At 42.5% G+C, this 12,079-nt stretch overlaps 1 protein-coding gene across 7 annotated transcripts in view; it reads left to right on the top strand.

Annotated features, from left to right (window-relative positions):
* CTNND2 (catenin delta 2) overlaps nucleotides 1–12,079 on the top strand; it is a 933,747-nt gene that overhangs the window by 659,595 nt on the left and 262,073 nt on the right. For all 7 annotated transcript variants that reach the window (XM_026455692.1, XM_023218279.1, XM_023218276.2 and 4 more), the window contains one exon: nucleotides 8,937–9,069. In XM_026455692.1, the coding sequence (XP_026311477.1) occupies nucleotides 8,937–9,069 (133 nt within the window). The remainder of the gene's footprint in view (nucleotides 1–8,936; nucleotides 9,070–12,079) is intronic.

Genomic DNA, 12,079 nt, shown 5'->3' with positions numbered 1-12,079 from the left:
CTGGGCCTGTGGCTACATCACTCCAGCCCCTGCCTTCATCTTCACATTGCCTCTCTCTGTGTCTGTGTCTTCCTTTGTCCCTTATGAGGACACTCTCTTTTGACTCAGGGGCCACCCCAATGCAGTCTGATCTCATTTCCATACTTACCTCAATTACATCTGCAAAGATCGTATTTCCAAATAAGGTCACGTTCCAAGGTTCCAGGAGGACATGAATTCTGGGAGACACTCTTCAACCCACTACACATGTATCACTATCTGACAAATAATACATTCTGCTCTTTTAATAATTTTAATGACCAGTGACCAATCGAAAGTCAGCTCCCCAAGAATAGGAACTTTTGCTCCATTCAATGCTGTATTCCATTAGACAAACACACAGTGGCCATTAAACGTTGGTTGGAGAAGTGAGAGGGTTCCTGACTGAATCCTTAGACAAAGCAGGCAGGTAGCCAGCCTGCAGGAACATGGCAAGAGGTGAAAGCTACTGGGCCCTACTGAAATAAGCTGAAGCTCAGGGAAATTGCATTTCCAACTCTTAGATGAACGAGAGGTGGTCAGAAAGTCAGAGTAAATCAATGGAAGAGTTGGCCTCATAATCAAAAGTCACATCGAAGACTCTCCAAATTGGAATCAGAGGTGGTGCTTCTTGGCCTCTCTCGCCTTCTTGCCTTAGTGGGGGTGGTCTCTTTCCAGGCTTAAAAGGCCCATGTCCTGGGGTCAGATAGGCTGTATTAGATTCCTGCTGCTGCTAATACAGATGAACACAAAACTGGTGGCTTAAAACAACACACATTTATTCTCGTGCAGTCTGGAGGCCAGAAGTCCAACATCAAGTTCATTGTGTTGCAGTCAAGGTATCTGTACTGCCAGGCTCCCTTTAGAGGTTCTAGGGAAAACTGTTCTGGCGTTTTCCAGCTTGTAGAGCTGCATTCCTTGCACCCCTTGGCTTGTGGCCCCCTCCTCCATGTTCAACACAGCAGCATGGCCTCGTGCGTCACTGTTACAGTCTTCCTCTGTCTCCCTCTTCTTTGGACACTTATGATGGCATTTAGGGCCCACCGGATAACCAAGAATCATCTCCCATCTCATTTGGCCATAGAAGTCAGCGTTAGCAGGTTCCAGCGACTAGGACCTGGACAACGTTGGGGGCTACTCTTCAGTCTTTCCTAGTGTCCTAAACAGAGTCTTTATCACAAATATAGGGGCAGGTATAGGGGTAGGTAGAAAAGGTCTCAGATCCCTGCCCCCCAATTTCCCAGTGGGGATTCTGTCCTTTCACTGAACGAACAGGAATAGCCCCTTCTCGCCTTTGTTCATTTCTCTCCTGTTGTCAGAGCTACTGGTAAGGAAAGAATCAAATTTGATGCAAATTAGGCATGAATGCTGACCCTGGGTTTATAACATTTGAATTCTCTCTCTTTTGTGTACTTGATTTTTCATTTCCGTGTTGCCATCTTATCTCATATGCAGTTTGTTTGAGTTGCCTCAATCTTTTGTGGAAACGTGGATGTAATTAATAATACAACGTTCATATGAAAAGGGAATATCTGATTGGAGGAAGTAGCTGCTGGCTGGGTGGTCCCAGAGCACCTTCTAGTTCCCGACAAGCTGAGCACATTTCCAGGGAAGATCTGTGGCTGTTCCATCATGAGGCCAGGACCAGAAATCCTGGTTGAATGAATAAATGTTTATGATACAGTTTGGGGAATTAATTTTTCTTAGCATATGCTTGGAGAAGGGCATTTCTTCCTTAAAAATGGTATAACCATTGAGCTTGCTTTCCAGATAGTCATAATTCTAGTGCTGTTGTTTATATAAAAGCCAAGTTGGCATTTTTAAAAAATGTGATTAATTGTGTAGGGCAGGCTAGGGGCCATGGCTCATGCCTGTAATCTCAGCACTTAGGGAGGCCAAGGTGGGTGGATCACTTGAGGTCGGGAGTTCAAGACCAGTCTGGCCAATATGGCGAAACCTTGTCTCTACTAAAAATACAAAAATTAGCCAAGTGTGGTGGTGGGTGCCTGTAATCCCAGCTACTGGGGAGGCTGAGGCAGGAGAATCACTTGAACTCTGGAGGCAGAGCTTGCAGTGAGCCGAGATCACGCCACTGCACTCCAGCGTGGGCAACAGAGTGAGACTGTCTCAAAAAAAAAAAAAAAAATTGTATAGGGCAGCTTTTTGTTTTTGGTTACAAACTATCCAAGAATGAGAATTAAGATATGAATACTTTTGTATGTTAATTGTAGAATAAGTTCTCTTTGGTCAACAAGAATGTAAATATCTCCATTTTGTTCTTTAAAAAATCTATCTAACTTTCTTATGACCATCACCCCTCCACCCTTCCCAACTACATCAACAAGACCAAATGAAAAACAAAATCGCCGGCTTCCTCATGACTCCAAATATGAAAGTCAAAATCGGTACGGTCTTTAAAACATTTTGAGTTTAGAGTTTCTAAAGGATTAAAATTATCATCCGTTTTAATAATGTCCACACAGCCCTGCCCTCAATGGAAATAGTTTAGATTGCAATCAAAGTGAGCCATGTCCGCCACCATAAAGCTTTACTGAAAATAGTTTGAAATTGTGAGGATTCTAGTTGTCCTGGGACTCTTTCCAATGGGGAAACTTGATAAGACATTGTGACAATGCATCAACTTTTTGGTTTCCGTACCAGCAGAACAGTCATGAACTGATGAGCATAGTCATGAACTGTTGGCTGCTTAGCTGTGCTGAGCGTTGTGATTTTAACAACTCAGATAGTCCATGTAAGAGTGAGGATTTAGTCACAATATTGTGGGCCTGTGTGACAAGTTTTAATGGAGAAAAGGTTACATTTGCATATCCCGAGTTCCATTAACATTTCTAAAGTGAAGCCCAGTCACAAATGAGAGTTCTGAGTTTGGCTACTGTGGGAAATTGTAGAGGGTTCTCATTTCTCCTCTTCTTAGTTACGTACAATACCTGACATTTCTGGAGAGCCCAAGCTGGGTGCCAGCAACTGCTCTAAGGGGTTCACATATATTATTTCTGATCATCCCAGTAATACTCCCAGGTAGGAATTTTTATCTCAGTGGGACAGATGGACTCGATATTCATCTACACAGCGAGCACCTCCCTGCCAGCCAGCAAGACTCACACCCAAGCCCAATCCTGCAGAGACAGTTAATGGTGGAGCAGGATTCCAACTAGGTCTGGTTGCATCCAAAGACCATTTCCCACTGTAGCACACTGCTTCCCAAGGGGAGTTAGGAAGAAAGGAAATTGTTTTGAAAGGGCAAATTTTACTGCTAGCCAAAGCAGTGTCCCCCTTTACATTTAGAGTTCTGCAAATAAGTATAATATCTAAATGAATACACATCAGTGAAAGGTTGTAAGGTTTATAAAACTTTAAGTGGTATTACATAGATTTTAAAGAGAAATGTATCCTTTTGGGCAGTCTTAATGTAAAAATTACTAGAAAATATCTAGCTGTTAGTAGTTTATCAAGCACTTTCGTATATATTATTTTATTTTGGCATTTTAAGAGAAATGCAGTAAAATAGGTGGTATTATTCTTTATATATTTATCCATGGAAACTAAGGCCAGCAAGGTCTGAGGGACTGTCCTGTATTTATGGGAGAAAAGGGACAGAGCCAGATGCTCAAATTCTGAACTTCTTGACAGGTATTCTGATGCCAAATCCTGTGCTTATTCTAGAACAACAGTCAAAGAGGGAAAGATTTACAACATCCTTGCCCAACAAAACTGATCAAATACAGTACATGTTGAGACCAGAGCTTCTCAACTCGGGCTCTTGTGGCATTTGGGGACCAATAATTCATTGTTGTGGGGCCTGTCCTGTGCACTGCCTAAGGTTGGCTGCTTCCCTGGCCTCTACCCACTGGATGCCAGCAGCACCTTCCACAGGTGACAACCAAAACTGTCTTCAGGCTTTGCCATATGTCCTCGGAGGGACACTTTTAGACGTTATTTATTCTTTAGACGTTGTCTTTAAAAAAATCACTGTTTTAGACATTATTTCAAGAGAATGATTATAGCAGGCAACATAGTTTTATGTCTACATTTATGAATTTGAGAGGAGACAACTAGCATTTTATTCCAGCTTCATCACTTAAGTTCAGTAACACCTTAAGTTGCCTCTTCTGTAAGATGAAAATAAACCACACAATGTTCATTAAGGTTTAGAACATTAAAGTGTGGGAGCAGAGAACCTTGACAACTGACTTTTAGTTTGTGCTCACATTATTACTGGAGATTATTATTCTTCCTGTTCTGTAATTCTAAACAAATCTTACTTGATTTCTTTTTCACAATACTATCCATAGACCAGGTCCAGATTTTTTTGTATTTGAATGAATGATCTTTCATGATCTCATCTCAAACTTGCTTTCCAGCCCCTGCTCCAACTCCCCCTGTTCCTAGACAGCCCTCCTCTCTGGAGGCCCCCATCCCCTTCACAGCTATGCCCCAGACATGCTGAATCGCTCACCTTTCCCAAATAACCCCTCCTGTGACTTCACACCTTGGTGTGTTCCTTCCTCTGATATTTGTTCTTTCCAGAACTTTTTTGTCTTACAAGATCCTCTTTGTCCTTAAGGGTTAAGACCTTATGTGAAGAAACCATACTATACAGTGAATTCTGGCCAAAATGATTCGGACAGACTTATTTTCTCCGGGCCTGCTGCTATTTCTCTGGGGTATATCTCCATGATCAGCAAAAAGAAAACCAAACAGAATCTCATCTAAGCGAAACGAAACTGTTATAGAAAAAGAGCCTTGGAGATAAATCATTCCCCTAGACTTTCTCCTGGAGGGTGCTCTTTTAGCATCTATTTTGTGAAATTGAGGAGAACATTTGAAAAGATTAGTCTTTTCTTAGTGGGTAACTGCTGCAGTGACTGAGTCCTGAGGGACTGCCAATTAGAATAAACCAGAAGTCAACTGCCTGGAGACACAATCAACTCCAACCCAATTTCTGGGAAGCTGGTTTAAGGCCAGAGGATTTGAACACTAACTTACTTTCACCTTCCAGTCTTGTCTGGCTTTGTGATCTGGGCTTTTTCTCCCTCACCCCTTTTCACTGTGCCCCAGAGTTGCCCCCCATAAATGTTGCACCTTCACGTCACCCTCACAGATTGTTGCCTAAGCGCAGTGGGAAGCCACTGGTGAGTCTAAGCCATAGAGTTGTGAGATACGATAGAGGCATAGAGAAGGCTGCTTAGGTTAGCAGCATGGAGAGGGACTCCTCTGTGTGTGTCGGTATGTGTGAGCATGCTGGGTGTGTGTATTGGGTGTATGTGTATTGGTTGTTGGGTGTGTGTTTGGTGTGTGTGTGCATGTGTGTTAGGAGTGTGTGTGTTAGGTGTGTGTGTTGAGTGTGTATACATGATGTGGGTGTGTGTATGTGTGTTTGTGTGTGTGTGTGTGTGTTGTGTGTGCTCAGGGAGTGTTGGGTATGTGTGTGTTGGGGTGTGTTGTGCTGACCGTGTGTGTGTGTTGAGTGTGTGTGGGTTGGGGGTGTGTGTGCTGAGTGTATGTGTGTTGGGTGTGTGTGTGTTGGGTGTGTGTGTTGGGGGTGTGTGTGTGTGTTGGGTGTGTGTGCGTTGGGGGTGTGTGCTGAGTGTATGTGTGTGTTGGGTATGTGTGTGTTGGGTGTGTGTGTGTGTGTTGGGTGTGTGTGTGTTGGGTGTGTGTGTGTGTGTTGGGTGTCTAATCTAGAAATGACTCTTGCTCTTCTGAGAGTCACCAGTAGAACTGTGGAAACACTGTCTCTGTCCAAGCCCTTTCTTCATTCCCTGGCACCTTCATTCTTTCAAAACGCATTTCTGTGGAGTCCATCTGATGTCAGGGAGGACTGTAGGAGCCAGCTGATAAAGATGACCAACAGAGTTGCGGCCCTGGCCTCAGAGCCTACCAGAGTGAAGCGAGAGATGGTCACCTCATGGCCCACAGCATGACTGTGTCATCCTCCACTGGGCATTGCGTGGATAGGAGTTGGGATGGGATTCCCTGAGGAAGTCGTAAAGAGCCTGAGGCCCCACATTTGAGTGAGAGGCCACTAGGCCAGGCAGGCCAGGTGACAGGAGAACAGGAGCAGAGGCAGGCCAGGGCCAAGCAGGAACCAGCGAGGCAGGAGTGTGTGAGCCCAGCAAGGCCTCCAAGGTCATGGGAGTGTCTTAGACTCTCAAGAATAGTGGGAGCCATTGTGGGGTGTGGAGCAGGAAAGTGGCACAATCACGTGTGCGTGTCTGCGTGTTTAAATGCCTCAGGTGGGAAGAGTGGTGATTGGGAGGTGGGAGGACATTTGCGGATCAGCAGAGTGAGGGTAAGTAACGAGGTCTGGGAGAGCAGAAGTGGGGAGGGAAGGGATGCTTGGGATTCCAGAGGTTTTGGGGTTGGGGACAGGGCAGAGCTGGCAACAGCCTTTCTTTTGACCTAGTGTGAGGGACGTGGATCCCTTCTGCACTCATGAGTCTTTGGAATGTTCATCCATCCTGTCTGAGTTTGGGGAGGGTGTGTGCAAGTACGTGTGCACAGGTGCATGCCTGTGTGCAAAGAGCCCCTAAGTCTGTTCCCTAGAGTTCTTGTTCAAAAGGTGCACTTGGCATATGCCATGTAAGCCGTCACCTAATAGAGCAATTACTGACTGGTTAATAAAATAGATTGAAATGAATTATTTATTAATCACTTTCCGAAAGCATAGTTTTACCTGAATTCATCTTAGCCATCCAGTGTCTTTACACTTCTAATTTTAATTAACAGATATTTAGTAGATTTTGATTTAATTTGCATAAAGAATATAATTCTAGAAGGCTACTCTTATAAGAAGGACTGTGCTATCTGAGCGTTGCAGACGTGGTTTAGAATTACAAAACAAAAGAAATTAAATTTTTAAAATAAAACAGGCTTTACATTTTTAATTCTGTTTTCTACTGTGATCACATAGCCAAGAAGGATTCAATAGTTTGTTCATTATCAGCAATCACTTGAGTAGGTTTCTTGACACATATATTATTATACTGTATGTCTTTCTGAGTATGTGTGTCTGTGTGTGTATATATATATATAATCTGTCTGGCTGTATGTAAATTTATAAAATGCTAAATGCACATTAAATAGAAATGCTTTATCCTTCCAATAAAAACTAAGCCACTTCAAGAGGTAGTCTATTTCATATTGGATTCACTTGCTGTAAAGGAAGCACCAACATGTTTCGAGGTTTGCCTGACAACCTCTACCAGTTGTGATAAAGGAAAGATAAAGAGAAGAGGTTAAAATCTTTGAGAACACTTTTAACCTTTGTCTATTCCTTCTCTATCCCATTTTTCATGTCTTCTTTTCCCAGATGACAGCATCGACCTGGCATCGATAGGATGTATGCTTTTGAATTGTTTCATGAGGAATAGAGGTGGTTGCAAAACTGGCTCATTTCTCTTCTAGCCTGTCCTTTGGATAAATAGTGCCCTTTGGTGGCTTGTGGGGTCAAGTTTTTACCTGTAGTCTTAGAGGTTGCTATTTTATTTCTCTGTTAAAAATTGGTTCCCTGCTGCAGGGATAGAATTCATACAGTTGGTCCTGTTAGCAGCATGGTCTAACTGGTTGAGTGGAGAGATTTAATAAAAGAATATTTCTTTGTATGACAGTACAATCAAGATAATGTTTTAAAATGGACTTAAATATTTTAGAGCATATTGCTTAAGATGACAACCAGCTTTTTGGAGTAGCTCAGATGTAAAAAGGAGGAGACAGGAAAATGTGCAATGCATAAAATGTATTAACATTCTACAAATAAGCCTAGCTTTTTAAATAAATAATTTCCTTTTATAAAGTCATTATGTTATTATATTTTTATCCCCAGAGAATTGTATAGGGCCCCTGTCTATTTTTAAAGAAGAGATTGTGAAAATAACAACAGTAATAAAAATAATAATGATACAAACATTGGCTGCTGTCACAATGTTTTGGATTGGACTCATCCAATTCCATTTTCTCTTGTCTGATAATTTAGCTTAATCCTGTGCCTGAATCAGACTATTGAAACAATATGGTAAAATAGATATGACCTCTATACCTGATCCATTTAAGATGGACATGGTGACACACGCCTGTAACCCTAGCTATTTGGGAGGCTGAGGTGGGAGGATGGCTTGAGCCTGGGAGTTTGAGGCTGTAGGGAACTATAAACATGCCACTGCACTCTAGCCTGGGTGACACAGTAAGACCCCATCTCTTAAAAAAGTTAAAAATAAATAAATGAATAATCTGCTTAAGCTCAAATGAAAATGTGTATATTAAAATCATATGCTATTTTAGATTATTTTTCATAATCTTCATTAACATATAACTTCAGTTGATAGACTGATCTGTATATATAATCTATATAATCAACATATGTAGTATGCACATGTTTGCACTTGAAAACTATTTACTAGGCCAGGCATGATGGCTCACGCCTGTAATCCCAGCACTTTGGGAGGCCGAGGCGGGCGGATCACGAGGTCAGGAGATCAAGACTATCCTGGCTAACACGGTGAAACCCCGTGTCTACTAAAAATATGAAAGGTTAGCCGGGCGTGGTGGTGGGCGCCTGTAGTCTCAGCTACTCAGGAGGCTGAGGCAGGAGAATGACGTGAACCCGGGAGGTGGAGCTTGCAGTGAGCCGAGGTCACATCACTGCACTCCAGCCTGGCGACAGAGTGAGACTTGGTCTCAAAAAAAATAAAAAAATATAAAAGAAAAAGAAAACTGTTTACTCTGGGAAATCTCTTCCAAATCCTCTTAAATGGGTCTGCATGTAAGAAAACCAGAACAGTCATCTGTGAAATATTTTCTTATAAACTGAGGTACATTTCATACATAAGCTAACCGTGTGTTAGCCGTGTGGTAGGATTTCTCTCTCATATTCTCCCTCGTTCTTTCCTTTTGTTCAGAGAGTTTGGATGGAGAGACCCGGAACTGCCGGAAGTGATTCAGATGCTGCAGCACCAGTTTCCCTCAGTCCAGTCTAACGCGGCAGCCTACTTGCAACACCTCTGTTTTGGAGACAACAAAATTAAAGCCGAGGTAAGTGCTCCTTGGATTCTGAAAAGATTGGTGTCAGATTCATAAGCCCTCAGATCTTCTTAATGTTGGCGGGGAAAGGAATTAGGAGAACTGAAGTTACGCTTTTAAAATTTAGATATATATTTACGACTAAAACATAGCATGTTTCATGTAATTGATTAGCAGGCCTGTTCATGCATTCTTCGCTTTCAGTATTTGAATACCGAGGAGCGGAGGACCAATAGTGTATGCTAGTTATCAATAGAGGCTGGATTGTCAGATGCCATACTTGGAATTTGATTTGTCTTTCTCTTCCTGATTCCGACTCTGGGAGTTTTCTCTGCCCCTAAATCCTAAAGACAAACTAAGTATCAATTGTTATCTCCTCAAATTACAATAAAATTATTATAGTCAGTATAAGCTATGACCTGGCCTTCCTGAAGAACTCATTGATAGGATAAGGATTCTAGGCACTAACTTGGTTTTGTGTTATAACCACGTGTTTGGTGCTATTTACAAAGGAGCAGTGGATTAAATGTGGATATGCGTTCCATTAAGAAGACTATTGTCCATGTCCATCATGTAAACAACTGTTAACATGCTCTGTGTTTTTGGAATACATAAATTGCATATATTGTGCTGTGTGGTATTTTTGGAAAATCACAGTGGTCGCTGCAGCCAAATCTAACTTTTTGAGACAAGGGACAAGCATTGCATATAAGGAACTGAGTAGTCAATTTTTTAAAAAAGATTTTGTAAACTATAACGAGTCGTCTTTATGGCGTGTAAGCAATTCTGGGGATGAGTCTAAATTCGTTTAAGAGTGGAAAGAGAGATTTGAAGATATAATTGCAATTTATTATAGATTTTGCTTGCTTGCATTGGGATATACATAGCCTCATGGCTTTTTATATTTTTCCATCTCTCTTCCCCTGGGACTGCAGGGAACATGGTCCATGCTCATGCTTATCAGGAAAATGCTGTTTCTTTGTGGAATGAATATAGAGCAATGGTTCTCAACCAGGTGTCATTTTGTCCCAAGGTACATTTGACATCTGGAGGCATCTTTGGTTGTCCTAGCTGGAGGAGACTGTGGGTATCACTCAGAAATCAGGGAGGCTGCAAAACGTCCCAGAAAGTGCAGGGCAGCCCTCCAAAGAGAATCACCCAGCCTGAAATGTCAGCAGTGCCAAAGTTTAGATACAGAGAAATATTGTCCCTCTGAGAAAAATTTTAAATGTGAGAAAATACCCACAGTTAAATTGACCTAAAAATGCATTAAAGTTATGTGACTCCTGTCCCAAACAGATGTTAACTTAGTCATTCTCTATTTTTAATAGGAAAAAAATGGCCATGCAAAATTAAGGACAGATTTCTGACTGGGGGATCACATACCATCATCATATATTGTCCTTTTTTGAAGACCATAAGTTTTCTCTTTTTTGAAGACTGTAACTTTGAGAGTTTCTCTAAAGGTCTTGAAAGTATTTCATTTCATTGTTAGCATGAATTGATTCAAGAGTGTTTTGGTGCCCTGCCAAAGTGGGATGGACTGCCACCCAAAATTTGGTTGTTCTGATGCCAAGGTTGCTGGCATGACTCACACACCAAGAGGGCCTGAAAAAAGTGTCACTTAACACAGTGAGGTTTTCTGGGTCAAGCTTAGTGGATCCTAGGCAGGTCCAAAACTGGCTTGAGAAAGCTTTTGGAAAGGAAATTGGCATGGAGTTTTTATGGTTGTAGGAAGTGGGTTCTCACATGCAGACTGGGCCTTGTACGGGTTGAAACTCCTGCGGGTACCAGAAAAGGAAGCTCTTGAGTTTTATCAGCTTGCTCAGATGTGGGGCAGAGGAGGGAAGGGTGAGGCTTCAAAGCTGTCAGAAGTCAAACATCAAGAGATAGAGTCAGACTGTATTACAGGGAGTCACCCGGCCAGGCAGTGCAGGCTTCATGGCCCAGGAAAGTCTGAAGTCATGGTTTACTGGCTCCGTAAACATGATCCATGGGCCAGCCTTGGGGCCTCTCAGTGGCGATGCCACCTGACAGGAGCTGTAGTGACAGCAACTGTAGACTTGTTTCTGGCTACATCAGAATGACCCCTAGTGCACTGTAGTGAACACAGGCCTTCCAATGAAGGGGCGACCATCACAAGTCATGGCGAACGGATGAGCTTCCCGGGCTGGCTTTCCTGCTTACCAGCTCAGTCACCTCGAACTACCTGATTATACTGGGGCTTCTTTTCTAATCTTTAAAATGAAGATGCTGATACCTTCTCTGTAGAGTCTTTGTAAGAATCAAATGACTTAACATGTGCAAACTGCTTAGTGGCGAAATGTGCATTCATCCTCCTTCGTTTTGGCCAGGAACAGTAAAGACACTAAAGTTACTGTTTTATTTCATGTATATGTCTATGTGTCAGTGTGTACATGTGTCTCTGTGTGTACAGGTGTCTGTGTCTGTGTGTATCCCTGTGTCTCTGTGTGTGTATGTGTGTGTCTTAGTGTGTCTGTGTGTGTATGTCTGTGTGTGCGTGTGTGTACATATGTGTGCTTCTGCTTATTTTTTTATATTTTGCTATGGGTGCCCTCAAGGTTGCTTGTATCACTTCTCATTGTTTGGGGTGGCCCCCAGCAGCTGGCACTCCTAGCAGCAGTTCATGTTATCGATGGCAACCCTCCATACTACCTTCTAAAGGCTGCAAACACTGCCAGGACCCATGATAATGTTCCCAGGAGACCTGGGGAGGCCGGGATGAGAAGGAAGGGAAGAGTGATGTATGACTGAGTGTACACCCTGATCCTGAGTTGACAAAATGAGATTGAAGTTAGCAAGTGTTAGCCAGAGGAACACGGGAATTACAAAAGACTGAAACAAAACACAAAGTGAGCTTCCGGAGTTTCCCTTTCTTTCTCGCATTCAGTCACATAGGGAGGCATGCATATTTGCATGCACACACATACACACACACATACACAAACACACACACACGTAAACTCTAATAAGGATTCTACACAGATCTATTTTGTTCTCT

Source organism: Piliocolobus tephrosceles, chromosome 4 (genome assembly GCF_002776525.5).
Source record: "Piliocolobus tephrosceles isolate RC106 chromosome 4, ASM277652v3, whole genome shotgun sequence".
NCBI lineage: Eukaryota > Metazoa > Chordata > Mammalia > Primates > Cercopithecidae > Piliocolobus > Piliocolobus tephrosceles.
This window is presented reverse-complemented; position numbering and strand designations above follow the sequence as displayed.